Genomic DNA, 17,954 nt, shown 5'->3' on the forward strand with positions numbered 1-17,954 from the left:
ACATCAGAATGTCCCACACTTAATGTTTTTAATTTAAGTTCACCCTATGGATGGGCTCTGGTCAAAAGTAATGGCTTTATATAAGGAATAGGTTTCCATTTGGGACAGGCCCAATATGAACCCACTGGTAATACCCTCCTCACGAAACAGACCAATGAACAGCAGTGTTGCCTCATTGCATTCCCCTCTGGCCCATTGAACGTGTGACCCGTAGCAGTGCCAGCGACCAAGCTCCCACGGGACTGTCTGGCCAGTAGAATCTCCCTCCACTGTAACACTGTACAGACAAGGAGATCTTCCCAAATGGCACCTTATTCCCTATATAGTGCACTTCTTTTGACCAGGGCCCTGGTCAAAAGTAGTGCACTATGGCAGCCCAATTCTGATATTCTTTTCCACTTATTGGTCTTTTGACCAATCACTACAGATATTTGTTACAGCTGATCTGATTGGTCAAAATACCAATTAGTGGGGGGAAAACGATCAGAATTGGTCTGCAACAAGAAATGTAATTATAATGGTTGTCATCCTTAACATATTGCAATACCTCACCATCAAGACAAATGTGTAGAACAAACTAAAAAAAAGTCCCAACATATCCGCACTATTTCAAATTTTAGAGGATGCCGATTGGCTTTAAGTTGCTGGGATATTAATTGACCAATTATCTGAACGTAGGAAGTTTACAGTCAGTTGTTGAAATAGGCTTGCCTAGTTGGAGATTCACTCATGTCCTGCCCTTCAGTGTGAGACTGGAGCAGTGGAGTTTTATAATGTGTGTGTACTACTGGAAGTGGTTTTATGACACAGTTTTATCTCAACTCTGCAGAACATTCAAATCAATTATTTTGAGCACATTAACACTTTCTCAGGAAGTCACTTCACCATTGAGAAACCCAAGCCTGACTTCTGAAATGTTAAAAAAGAAAAAGCCACATCTAAATGAACACGTTATGACTGTCCATGTTCTCAGTCACTGTGACGTAGAATGGAATGGAGAGTCAGTTAAACCCAAGCACAGCACATTCAGGAGCGGCTGACTCATCTGAGTAGTGCTGCAAACAGCCAAGGTGGCAATGCTTACTTCCTCCAGTTAACGGACAAAAAATATGTCTATAATTGTTAAGTGCGCTGTAATGCTTTCTGAACCACAGATTCATTGCAGGGAAAAATAGATAGTTTACCTGAAATGACAATTTATTGTGTATGCCAACGAAAATGCTCTCATTTAGGAAGATCAAATCGTGCCCTGATTCTATCATAATCTGTCATGGGAATTACACTTGGTAAAAATTATGAAATATTAAACTACTCAGAAAAATCTCATGTTCAATGAAAAGTTGTTTATTGATTCACGTATTCATAATAAATAGTGTAAAACGGAAAGACAATCCAATGACACATCATATTGACAGATATCATGTCCGAGTTCACAACACTAAATAGCTGTATTTTATTTATTTAACTAGGCATGTCAGTTAAGAACAAATTCTTATTTACAATGACAGTGAAATTGTTGTTCTGCCTTGTTCAGGGGGCAGTACGACAGATTTTTACCTTGTCAGGTCTAGCAACCTTTCGGTTACAAGTCCAACGCTCTAACCACTAGGCTACCCTGCCGCCCCCAGTTACTAGTTACTCTTGTCAACAGAAATAACGATGCTAATTGATTGGAGGATGACATTTCCCAGCATTAATCCTTCTTTATGAAAGTAACATCGCATTCCCAGAGCAGGCAAAACATCCAATTGTGTCATACACAATCTTCAAAAAAGATATTTGACCAGAAATGACACAAATACTCTTTTCTTTGGAATGACTGATGGTCTTAACAGAAGCAAATCTATTCTTTTTTTTTTTTTTTGACCAATCATATCAGCTCTGAAAAACAGCCTGTGAAAAGATCTGATATGATTGGTCAAAAGACTAATTAGTGGGAGAAAATATCAGTATTGGGATGCCTGTGTAAACTCAGCCATAGAAACTGACTCGACTGTAGGCCTCGACACATGACAAAAGCATGACTGTATTCCAACTTAGACAAATACAATTTGTTTGTTCACAGGATACAGGCAGAGCACTAAATACTGCAATGTCAATATATATTTGAGTTTTTTTGTTACATAATTTGTCAAATAATTACACAGATATTGAGTGAAACAAATCATTGTTTTTACATACAAAATGTCATTGTAACATTGACTAAATGATACGGTTATATATGCAGCAGAGCAGCGAACCGGTCATTTACACCCCATGAAGCAACTACAGAGGCTACATTGACCATGCTTCATAGATACTGTACTGCCACCATCCCATTCACAACACAGAGTAAATCTACATACAAGTAATTAAAAGCCAAGGTATGGATCAGTAAAGTGTATTATTGATATGGATCAGTAAAGTGTATTATTCTAAAACAGCACTCATCTTAAACAATCTCTGTAATGAATTGGAGACTGTTTTTTTTAAGTCAAATGACACCACAGACAATACATATGTATATTGGCAACATGTCTGTGCTATAATTCTGATTGAACATGCTTCAGGCCTAAACAAACAGAGCACCAGGCCTGCCCTGTGGTGTACAGTAGACACCCACACAATATTTCCATTCCTAAGCCTGTTATGGAAAGGGTTCACAAGCCAGATCTCACAATGGTATTAGTGTTCACATGAGCAGCCTGAACACAGTCCTTGTTGAAACGTACGGCTGTGCTGACGACTCACTGTAAAATTCCTCTTTTAGTAGATAACCAACAATGAATTAAAAACACATTTTTGACTGAAAAGCATTACAAGGGGCTTATCATATTCCAGGTGATTAACAAATGTCAATAAAAAGTGAACGTGTTTCTTGATAACACAAAAGCTCTAGCTAAAAAACAATTTCATGTGAACAATTTGAAAATGTTCAGTCATGTATATTATCTTGGGTAAAGGGTGAACTGCTTGAGTAACTTATAACAACAATGTACTGCATGAAAAAACTTATCTAAATGAAAAGATATTGAAATAAAGTACAAAATGTATATATTTTCACATTGGCCTTTCATAGTGTCTCTACATAGTGCAGCATTCAATTAAAGGCCTTGGATATACAGTATAAATATATCCCCATGAAATAAGTGTTTCCATAATTATGTATTAAACAACAAAACCATCTAAATATACTGAACAAAAATATAAATGCAACATGTAAAGTGTTGGTCCCACGTTTCATGAGCTGAAATAAAAGATCCCAGAAATGTTCCATACGCACAAAAAGCTTATTTCTCTCAAATTCTGTGCACAAATTTGTTTACATCCCTGTTAGAGAGTGTTTCTTCTTTGCCAAGATAACACATCCACCTGACAGGTGTGGCATATCAAGAAGCTGATTAAACAGCATGATCATTACAAAGGCCACTCTAAAATGTGCAGTTTTGTCACACAACGCCACAGATGTCTCAAGTTGAGGGAGGGTGCATTGGCATGCTAACTGCAGGAATGTCCACCAGAGCTTTTGCCAGATAATTTAATATTAATTTGTCTACTATAAGCCGCCTCCAATGTCATTTTAGAGAATTTGGTAGTACGTTGAACCGGCCTCACAACCACAGACCATGCCAAACCCGGACCTCCACATCCGGCTTCTTCACCTGCGGGATGGTCTGAGACCAGCCACCCGGACAGCTGATGAAACTGGGTTTGCATAACGAAAGAATGTTCTGTACAAACTGTCAGAACCGTCTCAGGGAAGCTCATCTGTGTGCTCCTTGTCCTCACCAGGGTCTTGACCTGACTGCACTACGGGGGCGTAAGACTTCAGTGGGAAAATGTCACCTTCGATGGCCACTGGCACGCTGGAGACGTGTACCCTTCACAGATGAGTCACAGTTTCAACTGTACCGGGCAGATGGCAGACAGCGTGTATGGCATTGTGTGGGCGAGCGTTTTCCTGATGTCAACGTTGTGAACAGAGTGCCCCATGATTTCGGTGAGGTTATGGGCAGGCATAAGCTAAGGATAACAAACACAATTACATTTCATCAATGGTAATTTGAATGTAGAAATACCGTGACGAGATCCTGAGGCCCATTGTCTTGCCATTCATCCATCACCTTATGTTTCCGCATGATAATGCACAGCCCCATGTCGCAAGGGTCTGTACAGAATTCCATGAGCTGAAAATGTCTCAGTTCTTCCATGGCCTGCATACTCACCAGACATGTCACCCATTGAGCATGTTTGGGATGCTCTGGATCAATCTGTATGACAGTGTTCCAGTTCCTGGCAATATCCAGCAACTTCGCACAGCCATTGAAGAGAACTGGGAAAACATTCCACAATCAACAGCCTGATCAACTCTATGCGAAATAAATGTGTTGCGCTGCATGAGGCAAATGGTGGTCACACCAGATAGTGACTAGTTTTCTGAGCCACGCCCCTACTTTTTTTCAAGGTATCTGTGACCAACAGATGCATATATATATATTATCCCAGTTATGGGAAATCCATAGATTAGGGCCGAATCTATTCGTTTAAATTGATCGATTTCCTTATATGAACTATAACTCAGTAAAATCTTTGAAATTGTTGCATGTACATTTTTGTTCGGTGTAGTTCTCTCTTCTGTAATATAAAAGTTGTGCTTCTCAGAGAAGATGCGAGTGTTAGGGAAAATACATCTAAATCATACATTATTTGTGCGGTTGTGTTTAAAAGAGACAATCTGTGTTTGCTACATAGTTGTTTTTTAAAACTTTTATTCAATTGATGATATTGACTCTTGAAGAATATAATTTATACATTTTGTCATGAGCTTAGTAAGACTGTCGTACCACATCAGAACCGAAAATGCAAGCTTGTTTTACTCCATGGTTTGTAAACAATGCAATTGTTTGCATTGTATAGCCTCAAAACATGGTGAAAACTAGAATTTTGATATCATGGATGATCAGTCGTTGCATCCACACCCGTCTATGAATTGGAGAGTAGTTACATTTCTCCATCTCCATCCCTCAGCTGTTGACAAAAACAGGGGTGGGTTGCCGGCTTTGTCATTGTTACACCTGCAGATTGCACCTTTAAAAGTAATCTATTTTATTATACAACATATTGGACTATGTTTGACTTAAATACATAGTATAGTTGAAATAGGCATTATTTTCAAGTCTTATATATAAAATATATATATAGATGACAAATATAATAGGTTGGGGGAGGGAGGGGCAGCTCCCAAGTAACAATTATCTTTATGGGTATAGACCTTGTGTGTCCTGTACAAATCAGGCATAGCAGTGAGTGTGTTACTCAGTAACATTTAGCATTTACAGTCATTTTGCATGTTGCCTAGCACTACATACAGTATAATATGGCACGAGGCGTTCAATGTGCAACTTCAAGCTTTGGGCACTTAAAAACATCTGAGGTAGCAGAGGAAATCATCCATCTTCTTCTGATAGGTCACAGTTTCATTTCCTGTTCCTCTGGATTGGTTGATCCAGTTCCAGGCAGTCACACACTGCAGGGCTGGACAGGAGTGTTCCCTGCTGAACCACAGCAGGCGCTATTGGCATCACAAGCTGAGCATGCTCACTGCTGGGTCGTATTCATTAGTGCACACCATATAGGACTGGGCGATATGGCCTAAAACGGTTATCTAAATATGGCCGATTCACAATATACATCTTGATTTAAAAAAATATATATTTAAATAAGCTTTGTTGCAGAATTAAAAGGTCAAGACACCGCATTTCAAACGGTCAGGAATAATCAAATGAATTCAAGACTTTTGAAGTTATACCTAGGCTAAATATAAGCCTTCCACAACCATAAGACCCATTAATAATTACATTGTTTTATCATATAGTATTTAACCTGTTTGTTTGCAATAATCACTGATCTGGCTTTCAAGTCTATGAAAATGCCCTTTTTTTATTTTCTTTACCTGAACCATGCACTAAAAATGACCAACTTCTCTTAACAGGCATTATAGAAAATTAAAACAGGTCTCATAAACAATCTCTCAAGCACAAGCCCACACGCTAGTGAGTAGCCAGCTAATCTCTACATTTAAAGTCTAGCCAATGTGGATCTATTTACTTGCTAGCAAGGTAGCTAGAACAGTTGAACTGTTCTGAACACAACCTCCTGTCCGTCTCCAACTGTTTGAACAGCATACTAGCCTGTCCACTTTGTTCAGATGTTGGAATCAAGTGGCCTACCTTATATAAAATGCTGCTTCTTATGCTCATTGCACATTTATAAAAACAGATTAGACAGCTAGCACATTAACAGTATGTGGCTAAAATGCTCCTAGCGGAACTTGGTACCAAGTACTGCATTTCTGTCACAGTGTGACAGAAACTGTGCATTAAATGTTCCACAATCATGTTCACTGATCCTCCAGTTCTAGGAGGGTCTGGGAGTCGAGACATAAAAAAGGTATCGTTAGAAAAGGTAACTTCCTCTTTTACAGTAAAATAATGTCTCATTGTGTTTGGGTGTCCATGTGACCAATTCTGTTGGACCAACCCTCAAATGCAAATAGAACATCTTTAATGTTCGACGTGAGTGGCATGGGGAAAGGCTTGGTGTGTGTGTGTGTGTGTGTGCATGTGCGTGTGTGTGCAAGTGGGAAGGTGCAAACAGCACAGAAGGAGCGAAGGAGATGAGACCAAAAAGACTTCACGAGAACAAGGGGACATGAACGCTCATAAAACAAAACAAATCTTGATTCTTGCGATACAGGCATTTGTAACACCGTGCTAAAACCTACATTTACTAACCACAACAAAACCTTTTGTAATGAGAATGTCTTATTGGATAGGTTTAGGTAGTCCCTCCCCATTTTCTTTTGTTTGGTTTCTAATTAATACGACCCAGCTGAGTGTTTCTTGTTTCAGAGTGGTCTTGAGGATGCTTTGCTCCAGACCAATAACAGTACATTCTGGTGCGCCAGCCAGTGGGCTAGCTAATCTTTGATGTCCTTGAGTACAGTCACCTGAGAGACGGTTTTCTTGACCCTCAGCGCGGTGAGGCGAGCTGCAGCGTTGGCATACCAGCACTCGCGCATCAGCTTGCCTATCACCCGCAGTGCCTGGTGAATCAAGAAGGATCATGTTCAATCAACAGGTCAAAATTGTACATTTTTGGCTATTTAGCAGACACTCTTGTCCAGAGCAGAGCAACTTGGAATTACAGTAAGTGCATTCAAATAAGTTAGGTTAGACAGCCCCATATCAGTCATTGCAAGTAAAACCTTCCTCAAAAACAGCAGTTCAATTTACAGAGGTACAATTCTAAATGTTAACCAAGCTAATATACAATAAGTATATTGTATTCCCAATCTGACTTCAGTCGGCCCTATGGCTCTGTAGTGGAAGCTAAATTATTATTATTATATTTTTTTTTTAAGTCTAGGGTTGTAAAATTTGTCCAAAAATTCCTAGGCTTCCCGTTCTGAGGATTCACGGAGTTCCTGTTTATTCCCTACCGATTCCAGGAATCTTCCAACCGGGGTTTTTGGAAAAGCTGGGAAAGTTGCAACCCTATCCCAGTCAAAAAAATTAATAAATCGCTCACCTCACAGCTCTGCCACTGGTTGGGAATGTTGGGTCTCAGTTTCTGGTCACAGACCATCTTTCTCATGTCTTCCACAGAAGGATCTGAAGGCACCATATCATAGTAAGGCACCTGAAAATCTTCTTGAAGTCCTGTGGGTGGGGGGGGAAACAAGCACATTTCTTCATTTCCCTGGCACAAATGTACCATCCTTCATCAGTTCCATGGCAATATGAGAAATTGTGTTTACTTAATATCAGTGGTAAAATTATAATTGATTAATATTCATTAAATGATGAATCACTGAATAAAGTATATGCGTCGCCTACCCAATAAACCAGTAACTGCATCAATCACTACTCCAGTGTCATTTCTCTGAGTGCATTAGCTGCACAGACTAGACTTCCCGACTTCCATTTCATTTGCTTAATGTTGCTTTTGTACTAAGAGTTAAATAACTTGAAGGTGTCGCAAATGGCACCCTATAGTGCATACAGGGAATAGAGTATTAGCTTCAGCTTTAAATACTGCCATTTCTAGTAGCCTTCCATTGTATTTGCTTCCGGTCGCTTTTGTACTAAGAGTTTTAAAAAGACGTACCCCTGATGGAACACCGCCTTGCCAGTTCCCAGAATACAAGGCCCAGGGAGTAGATGTCTGCCCGCTTGAATGACTCAAAGCTGCCAATATTGATCGTGTCATCCAGCAGTTCTGGAGCCATGTACCTGCCGAGGGAGGATGAACTCGTTAACTACTAACCAACAGGGTATTAGGGGGAGTGAGTCAACACTGACGCATCTGAAGACACTCAACGTCCTGGCAGAGATACACAGACAGGCAGGGTTGGAAATCATCACCATCCACCCGCCAAATGAGAGTATAGTTTGTCATCGGCTGGTAAGAATGTACTATAGCTATATTTCACACGCCATGTTGGCAGGTGGTCACACAGAGCATTTGGGAACTGTTTTTTTCTTCAATCCAAAGCCCACACGTAGTGGTTTGTCGAACTGACAAGAAAGGCTACTAAAAGTGTGACTTTGTCGTTGTTTCTTGGACAGTGTTCACATGCTAGGTTGTTTATCAAAGTTAGTTTGAGTTTGCTGCAACTGTCTGCTGCTAGGAAGACATCGCAGTCTGAGATTATTTTTTTCTTCTCCATCACAGACAAGCAAGTGCCTTAGTTGCCACAGCTGGTCCCTTAAAGGGCCAGCTGAACATTTTTGTCTCACCTAATGACTGTACTTGATTGAGGATGGATCACTCCCAAAAATGTTTATTCATTAACCTTTAGTCGTTGCTCTCCTTGATTTATTATTGTGCTTCTACATTTCTACTTATGAGAACATCATGTACTTCTTGTAAAAAATGTCAGCATTGAGCCCTGAACTATAATATTAAATAAGCTGCATCACTCAGCATTTTGTGACAGGGCAGGCACTTTGTTGATTCTTGATGTTCAGCTGTAGAACTGTTTATCTGTTTGGATTAATGGATCCAAATGATTCATTTTAACATGCATTGCTTAAAAAGAAGCAGGTCACAAAAATGAAAGAAAATTAAGAAATATAAACCATTACTTCTTACTAGTAATACATTTTTGGGGGGTGATTTGTGGTGTAATTACGGAGAAAAATACATTTTGGACAGTAAAAGAATCTTCCACCAGTGGCTGTTGGACCAAAAAGTTAAATTCCCACCCTGCAGACAGGCAGCAGACAGGCAGCAGGCACACAGAGATACACAGACAAAGACATTTTATTATTATATAGACAGAAGACAGGGCTCCATGTGAGCAGCGGTCCCATCACTATATTAACAGTTAACAAACGGCACATGGTGTCCTGAAAATAGGAGCTCTGAATGATGGAGCTAGCGCGTGGAAGAGGATACCTGTTGGCTAGCCATCAATTTAATAAACAAACGAGGGCAAGGGAGATGTTAAGTCTTGCTTGCGTCCCAAATGGCACCCTATTCCCTAGTGCACCATTTCTGACTCGAGCTGTGGCATTTTGGACACACTCAAAGTCAACGTGAGACCTTCCTGATCGTCGGCCAATATTGCTCCCTCCATCTCTCTAAAAAGGATATGAAAAGATAAAATACTAATAATTGAAAAAGTGGATCAAAGTGGCCAATAGACAAGCCCATGGTATTTTCTCTCAGTTAAAAGCTGCCTAGTTACCTCTTTGTTCCTACTCTGTGATTGGACGGTATATCAATGATGTTGGTACTGGAGTCGTGTTTCACAGCCAATCCGAGGTCTGCTATGACAGCCGTCCCATTCTTCTTCACCAGAATGTTTTTAGACTTGATGTCTCTGTGGGCAATGGCAGGTTTCCCTGTAAAACACATCACAACAACTTGCTAAAGTGATACATGGGTGTATTGTCACTGTTGTATGGCCCTTGCAAAATACATGTCTAGTGCTATGAATGGATGCACACATTACAACATAGTTATTCAGGGTTGGGTAGGTTACTTTCTAAATGTAAACTGTTAGTTACTAGTTATCTGTCCAAAATTGTAATCAGTAATGTAACGTTTGGACTACCCAAACTCAGTAATGTAATCTGATTACATGCAATTACTTTTAGATTACTTTCCCCTGAAGAGGCATTAGAAGAAGACAAACATTATGTTACCAATTGAACAACATCTATTGCAGGATAAAGCAATGTTAAAGTTTACAAAGCTGGCCATATATGGATGTTAAATTTTACATTATGGGTTGGTTATGTAGGCTTCCTCTAACCCATCGCTTTCTACTACATATAATAATAATACGATTAAGTTCTATCTTTACATTAAAAACCAAAGTCTATCAGAATTCCAGTCATTCCAGTAAATGTTATACCCCTTGATCTTCAAGAATAGGACTTGGAAATATGGAAGTATAGATTAGCCAAATTGTTTTACCTGAGCATAACCCTAAAACTAAGGACTTAATAGCCAGCCCTACTCTGTTGTCCATGATTTTGTTGTCATGGAGGACTGATTGGGCTCATTGATTCAGGTTGAAAAATAATGCTGCCCTCATGGAATGGCATGCTTTGAGCACTACTGAAAAGTGCTACTTACATGTGAAAAATGAATGCCATATGCTGCATTTGCTATAGGCCTATTGCTTACCTATTTGGTGGTGACAATTTGATATCTTGATAAGGTACAGCTTTTTAAAAGGGCAAATCCACAGATGAAACAATAACAAAATGGTCGCCCCTGTTTTGGTAAAAAACTGAGGGATGGGCCTGGAGAAATGTAACCACTCTCAGATTAATAGACAGAGCTATGGATGCAAGGACTGACCATACATAATGTGCTGATGCTTTGATGGTGACACTGATTTTTTTTTAGAATTCAAGGCACACTTAAACAGCATGGCTACCAAAGCATTCTGCAGCGATACGCCATCCCATCTAGTTTGCACTTAGTGGGAGTATCATTTGTTTATCAACAGGACAATGACCCAACACACCTCCAGGCTGTGTAAGGGCCAGATGACCTGGCCTCCACAAACACCAGACCTCAACCCAATTGGGATGTTTGGGTTGAGTTGGACCGCAGAGTGGCGGAAAAGCAGCCAACAAGTGCTCAGCATATGTGGGAACTGTTGGAAAAGCATTCCTCATGAAGCTGATTGAGAGAATGCCAAGAGTATGCAAAGCTGTCATCAAGGCAAAGGGTGGTTACTTTGAATATAAAATACATTTTGATTTGTTTAACACGTTTTGGTTACTACATGATTCCCTATGTACTATTTCATAATGTTGATGTCTTTACATAAAGAAAAAACCTGGAATGAGTGTGTCCAAACTTTTGACTGGTAATGTATATATAATTTATAAGTCCAAAAATGGATGTAGCAACTACAGATTGCCCCTTTAAGTCTATCAAAAGTGTGCGAGTTTGAGCATGTCTCCATTAGGCATATAGATTTTTTTTTTTATCAGCATGAATTAGATTGAGCAATAAAAGCCCCACTTTTATTCCATAGGCTGGGATCCGCACTATGCAGCTGTTGCAAAAGCGCATATTTCACTGGCTGTCCATTGGTTTCAAAAACAATGATTGATAGTCAGCTTAAACTTCTTGAAATCAACCATTATTGGGTTCAAATACACATTTAGATGTGTGAACAGCCATCCAGAACAACCACAATCAATAAGTCGCAAATAGCTAAATGACAGAGCAGCAGTGTGATTCACGTTAATGCTCTATGTAGATATCAATAATAAGTGTTATCTGTGTCGCCGTAGACTACACCACTGCTGTCATCCTTACCTACAAGCGTTTATTCAAGTTGGATAATCTTCTGATGCCGACAGCAGTCGCACCATTGGAAGACATAGTTTGGGCTGTAGCCTACAAAAGCCTGATTACAATATTTACAATTACCAGTTGTTTGTAACCCCTTACATGTAACGGACTACATGTACATGTTATCCATTACTCCCCAACCCTGGTTATATTTCATGTCTATTCAATAACTTGCTAACATCGACAGATGTTTGCTGTCACTGTTATATAGCCCTTGCATTAATTGATGTTAATAATAGATTAACAGTAGTGCTGTGCAAACATGTTAAAGAAAAATAATTCACAAGAAACAATTTGTATAGAAATAAGGCTATCTTTGTGAATGCAACAAGCTCACATCCGCAAGTAACTAGCAACACAAATAAGTGTGCTTTGGAAAGTATCTTTTCTAAGATTAGAAAGAGGATTTTCTATGGTTGTTCTGTTATAAAAGGAGGCCCTCGCCAAGTCCCTGTAATTATAGTTCTGACCTTTGGTGAATCATTATTTCCACTACAAGAATACATGCCAATCCTGTGGGATGTTCAATAGAATATCTAAAATGTGAATGGCATCAGTCCCAAACTAGACTGACAGATACACAGGTTTTCTATTGTTATTTAAGCCTATACCACACTACAAATAAGCCTTGTAGGGTGTGGTATATCTGTGGACCTGTAGGATACAGAGACTCTAAATATGCTACATTATATCAATCACTCTGAATCTAAAAATGATAGTCATCTTAAATTCCCATTACGGGAAGGTAAAGGTGCCAACACCTCACCCTGAGTGCCAATGATCTCCATGTGGAGGTGTGCCAGGCCGCTGGCGATGGACAAGGCCAGAACGATCATGCCATCCACAGACACTGTGTACCTATTCAGGTAGTCGAACAGGGAGCCGTGCTCGTGGTACTCGGTCACCAGCCACAGCTGGGTCCAAGAGCCGTTATCTGCAGAAGACAGCAAAAGGGCATGGTCATACACCTGGGGTTAGTGTACGTGTACAGTCATACTTGAGAAAGCTTCTCGTCACACCTTAAAACAATGTACATGACATGAAATGTAGTTAGGGCCCAGAGCTTTTCCTGTTGAAGTCACGACATAGTCAAAATAGCATACCAAGGGCAGTTATATCAAGGATGCGTCCCAGATGGCACCCTATTCCCTATATAGTATATAGGGCGCTGGTGAAAAGTAGTGCACTATATAGGGAATAGGGTGCCATTTGGACCAAATATGTCAATAAGTTCCTTTGTTATCAGCTGCAATGAATCCCAGGATATTCTCGTGTCGGAGCATGATGGTCTGATAGATCTCTGCTTCTCTGAACCAGGACCTCTCGTCACGGGATGAAAAGATCTTCACCGCAACGTCCTCCCCTCGCCACTTCCCTCGCCACACCTCCCCGAAGCGGCCCTTCCCAATGGTCTCCTGCAGCACGATGGTCCGAGCTATTGTCCTTTGTACCAGCAGTGGTAGCCCTGTAAAAACAAAACAAAAATCAGATGAATCCGTTGCAAATGCTCCCGTCAAGATCATAATCCAATTATAATCTCTGAACTCAGTGTGTTGTTACTCACACTTGCTGCCCAATTTTCAATATTAAAACATCAAATTGATGTAAAATGCTAAGTTGGATATGAGGTCCATCTATCAGAGCACCATTACCTGCTCTCCCCCATGCATGCCTAAATAGAATCCCCATTAGAGACCCATGGACTTGATGGGGGATGCCCATTGTAGTGATTATGTTTCTATGACTGTACATTGAACCATACATGTATAGACTCTCTCTTACCGGAGCCTGAGCCGGAGGTGCTCATATCGTAGATGAGGTCTTTAAGACACTTATCGGGGGACATAAGACTTTGGTCATCCAGGGGCTCCTCCGCGTCATTCTTGTGGGCCCGGTTGTAGGCACAGGGCTGGCTCTGCACCACACACACACCCAGCAGGATGCTCACACAGAGCAGGGTAGAGGGCACCAGGATGACTGCTGCCAGCTCCAGTCTGCCCCAGCCGGGCTCCTCCGAAGGCCTCTCTACATAGCCTACACAGACACAGCAACATACTGTAAGAACACCATGTAAGAAACAAAGAGGGTCTTAACACGACTTGATCAGTAGATGAATGTGCAATGGCCCCACACATTTGGGATATAAGGTTTAAAAAGGTGGATGGGGATTTTTACATTAGGGATAAAAAAATGTAAAAAGACTTCCTGAACCCAAATCATACATAGGCTAATACTTCATTATTTCCATGTCCTCTAGTGGTGATTTCCAACCACTTTACACCCATTACTACCAATAATGTAGTCGTTACATGCTGTTGCAGCTTGTGATCAAAATGTGAAATCTCTACCAAAACAAATTAAAATTGTATTTGTCAGATGCGCCGACTCTAACAGGTTTAGACTTTACCCTGAAAAGCTTACTTACGAGTTCATTTTCAAATGTAAGAAAATTAGCATATAGAAAATAGTAACACAATAGATAAGGAAGCTATACACAAGGAGTACCAGTACCGAGTCAATCTGCAGGGATACAAGGTAGTTGAGGTAATACGTACATGTAGGTAAGGGTTCAAATGTATTAGGCAATCAGGATAGATAATAAACAGAGTAGCAGCAGTGTGTGTGTGTGAGCGTGCGTGTCTGTTGGAGTGCCAGTATGTCTGAGTCTGTGGGTAGAGTCCAGTGAGTGTGCATTGAGTCAATGCAAAAATGGGTTAATGCAAATGACCTGAATGCCAAAATAGAGGTGCTCAAAGTTGACCCATTTTGCATACCACACCCTACATCCATGTCTTCATCACTGAAAAAACGGTTGAGTTTGATATAATTTGAAAGCTTAGAAACAGGGTTATCAAACAGTTGTATCATTTGACTAAATAATTTTTTTTACGAAGAAAATGTGTAAACACATATGTTGTAGCCAAGAACCTATTTTACATCATCTAAAGTGTCCGTGTTGTGCCCGTCATCGGTAGAATGAGCCTATCCCAAGTTCAGACCACTGCAATTTAGCCGGTACACTATTGAAATATAAATTAAATGTAAATGTTCACTTCTAAATATAGCTGTGAGCAGCAATGATTCACAGGATGACAGAAAGGACAAAGCAAGCCCTCTAGCATGTAGGCGCTACCTTCCTTTATGGAAAATCAGAGGAAGCATTACCATGTTTATCTCTCAATACCACAAGGATGACGCTAGTGAAGTTTAGTCTAGTATTGATTTTATATACCAATTCTGGGGTCAATTTGGCTAATGGTTTAAGTTAAGGAAATATTTTTAGAAAATATTTTAAGTATTATTTTCAAAATGTTTCACATTGTTCATCTGCATAATTTTAATCTAACATTAATTTTCATGAGACAAAGTCTACTTGATCAATAGTTATTGCTATAGTATCCTATGGTGCCACTGTTGCCAATGACATCTATAGTGCCACCAACTGGTCTGGTGCAGCTAAGGTTGCAGTGAATTTATATTCACACAGCTTCTAAGGACATATACATAAGACAAACATACCAAATTTCATGGCCCCATGTCCATCGGTTCAGTTCTCATATCCCTGGTGTGATATGGTGCCATCTAGTGGTGTAGCGTGACCCACTTTTAATGCAGCAACTAATCACTCAAATTCATTAGGTTAATTACACTGAACCAAAATATGAATGGAACATGTAAAGTGTCCCATGTTTCATGAGCTGAAATTAAAAATCCCTGAAATGTTCCATACGCACAAAAAGCTTATTTCGCTCAGATTTTGTGCACACATTTGTTTACATCCCTGTTACTGAGCATTTCTCCTTTGTGAAGATAATCCAGTCACCTGACAGGTGTGGAATATCAAGAAGCTGATTAAACGGTATGTCATTATACAGGTGCACCTTGTGCTGAGGACAATAAGAGGACACAGTGCAGTTTTGTTACACAACACAATGCCACACATTCTCCAGCATTGAGGGAGTGTGCAATTGGCATGCTGACTGCAGGAATGTCCACCAGAGCTGTTTCCAGAGAATTGAATGTTAATTTCACTACCATAAACTGGCACCCCTGCTCAGTTATGTGAAATCCATAGATCAGGACCTAATCTGATCAACCAATCTGAGTTATGGTTCATGAGAAAGATTTTTTAAGTATACATCTTTTCATTAGCATATGTGCATCTATAGTTACAGTGCGGCCATATTTGAATGCAACAAAAAACAAATCTCAAAACCATTAAACACTGATGTAGTGGGTCTAAATACAAAATATGTGGAGAATCTGACGTATGGTTCAGGAGATGATTGCAGGCGATTTTCAGCCTTCGCTTTATATATGCAAAGAATGTGTTAATAGTTTCCCTGTTGTTTTTTTTTTAAACATAAATACCAAATTCAGCGTGTTTCATCTTAGGGATGTCCATGATAGCGATGATAAGTTTCAAGTTGATACGCCACTGTGGAGTGGATTTAAATGGACACATAAAAATCAGATTTTTGATTTGTAGATAAGTCAGCCATCGTTTTACCCAAACTAAGTTAATACGTATCATGGGTCTACATTCCGAATTTGGTGCCATTTGGTCCTATGGTTTATGAGAAGACGTTTTTCTAAGGTTTTCCCAAATGTCCAAGATGGAGGAAAATCTATCCTGATAGACATTATGGGTCCTTGATGCAATTTCTTCAGCATGAGGAAAGACACCTACATACATAGTTTCAAGTCTCTAGGTTACACGGGCAGATATGAGGGTTTAAGAGAGACTGCTTATACAAGTGCCACCTATTGGCCAATCGGTGCCACTTTTTTTTTACCAAGTAACTCATGGCATCTAGTTTCTGTGCCAAATTAGAATCTAAGAATAACAATAGGTTCATAACTTCGCTGTGAACCCCTAATTACTAGCAGAAAGATGGCCACCGGCCCACCCTCTGTTTAATTTAAACTTGAATGGGAATGTCAATTATATTATCTATATGTCTATGATTTCAAAAGGTTTCCTATGGAAGATTGACAGTTTAATTTAAAACGATATATATTCTCACTCAAAATCAACATTGGCTGATGTGTTGACCTCCAACCATCTTTGTGGTACAATTTGAAATTAAAATGTTATTCACATTTTAGTACATTAAATCAAACAAAACATGACGCCCCCCCTGTATTCAAGAGCATGCGGTGGCTCAACCGATGGTGAGCACAACAACTAAAATAGGGTCTACAACATACAGTCAGTGGCCAGTTTACTAGGTAACTGCTCCGCCCACAACCGTAAGGCTCTCCAGAGGGTAGTGAGGTCTGCACAACGCATCACCGGGGGCAAACTACCCGCCCTCCAGGACACCTACAGCACCCGATGTCACAGGAAGGCCAAAAGGATCATCAAGGACAACAACCACCCGAGCCACTGCCTGTTCACCCTGTTATCATCCAGAAGGCGAGGTCAGTACAGGTGCATCAAAGCTGTGACCGAGAGACTGAAAAACAGCTTCTATTCTCAAGGCCATCAGACTGTTAAACAGCCACCACTAACATTGAGTGGCTGCTGCCAACATGCTGACTCAACTCCAGCCACTTTAATAATGGAAAAATGTATGTAAAAAATGTATCACTAGCCACTTTATATAATGCCACTTAATATAATGTTTACATATCGTACATTACTCATTTCATATGTATATACTGTACTCGATACCATCTACTGCATCTTGCCTATGCCGTTCTGTACCATCACTCATTCATATATCTTTATGTACATATTCTTCATCCCTTTACACTTGTGTCTATAAGGTAGTTGTTGTGAAATTGTTCGGTTAGATTACTCATTGGTTATTACTGCATTGTCGGAACTAGAAGCACAAGCATTTCGCTACACTCGCATTAACATCTGCTTACCATGTATATGTGACAAATAAAATGTTATATGATTTATTCCTGCGACCAGTCACTTTTCAGCCCTGTTTACATTACAGTAGGGGAGTGCCGAGTATTCAGACAAAATTAGTAACGGATATGGAGGATCTTCCGAATACGATTTTTACACAAGTATGTTTTGTAATTATCCGTGATCGTGATTTTCAGCTGCCAGCACGCATGTTTCTTTC

The 17,954-nt window shown here is 40.0% G+C and overlaps 1 protein-coding gene across 1 annotated transcript in view; it reads right to left on the minus strand.

Moving 5' to 3' along the window:
* Window positions 1-1,323: 1,323 nt before the first annotated feature.
* LOC115141085 (activin receptor type-1C) overlaps window positions 1,324-17,954 on the minus strand; it is a 30,441-nt gene continuing 13,810 nt past the window's right edge. The window contains exons 3-9 of the mRNA XM_065004682.1: window positions 13,651-13,902; window positions 13,105-13,333; window positions 12,635-12,804; window positions 9,734-9,890; window positions 8,149-8,273; window positions 7,570-7,700; window positions 1,324-7,084 (exon numbers count right to left, since the gene is read on the minus strand). Coding sequence (XP_064860754.1) covers window positions 6,959-7,084; window positions 7,570-7,700; window positions 8,149-8,273; window positions 9,734-9,890; window positions 12,635-12,804; window positions 13,105-13,333; window positions 13,651-13,902 — 1,190 coding nt within the window. The 3' untranslated portion in view covers window positions 1,324-6,958. The remainder of the gene's footprint in view (window positions 7,085-7,569; window positions 7,701-8,148; window positions 8,274-9,733; window positions 9,891-12,634; window positions 12,805-13,104; window positions 13,334-13,650; window positions 13,903-17,954) is intronic.

Source organism: Oncorhynchus nerka, linkage group LG1 (assembly GCF_034236695.1).
Source record: "Oncorhynchus nerka isolate Pitt River linkage group LG1, Oner_Uvic_2.0, whole genome shotgun sequence".
Lineage (NCBI taxonomy): Eukaryota > Metazoa > Chordata > Actinopteri > Salmoniformes > Salmonidae > Oncorhynchus > Oncorhynchus nerka.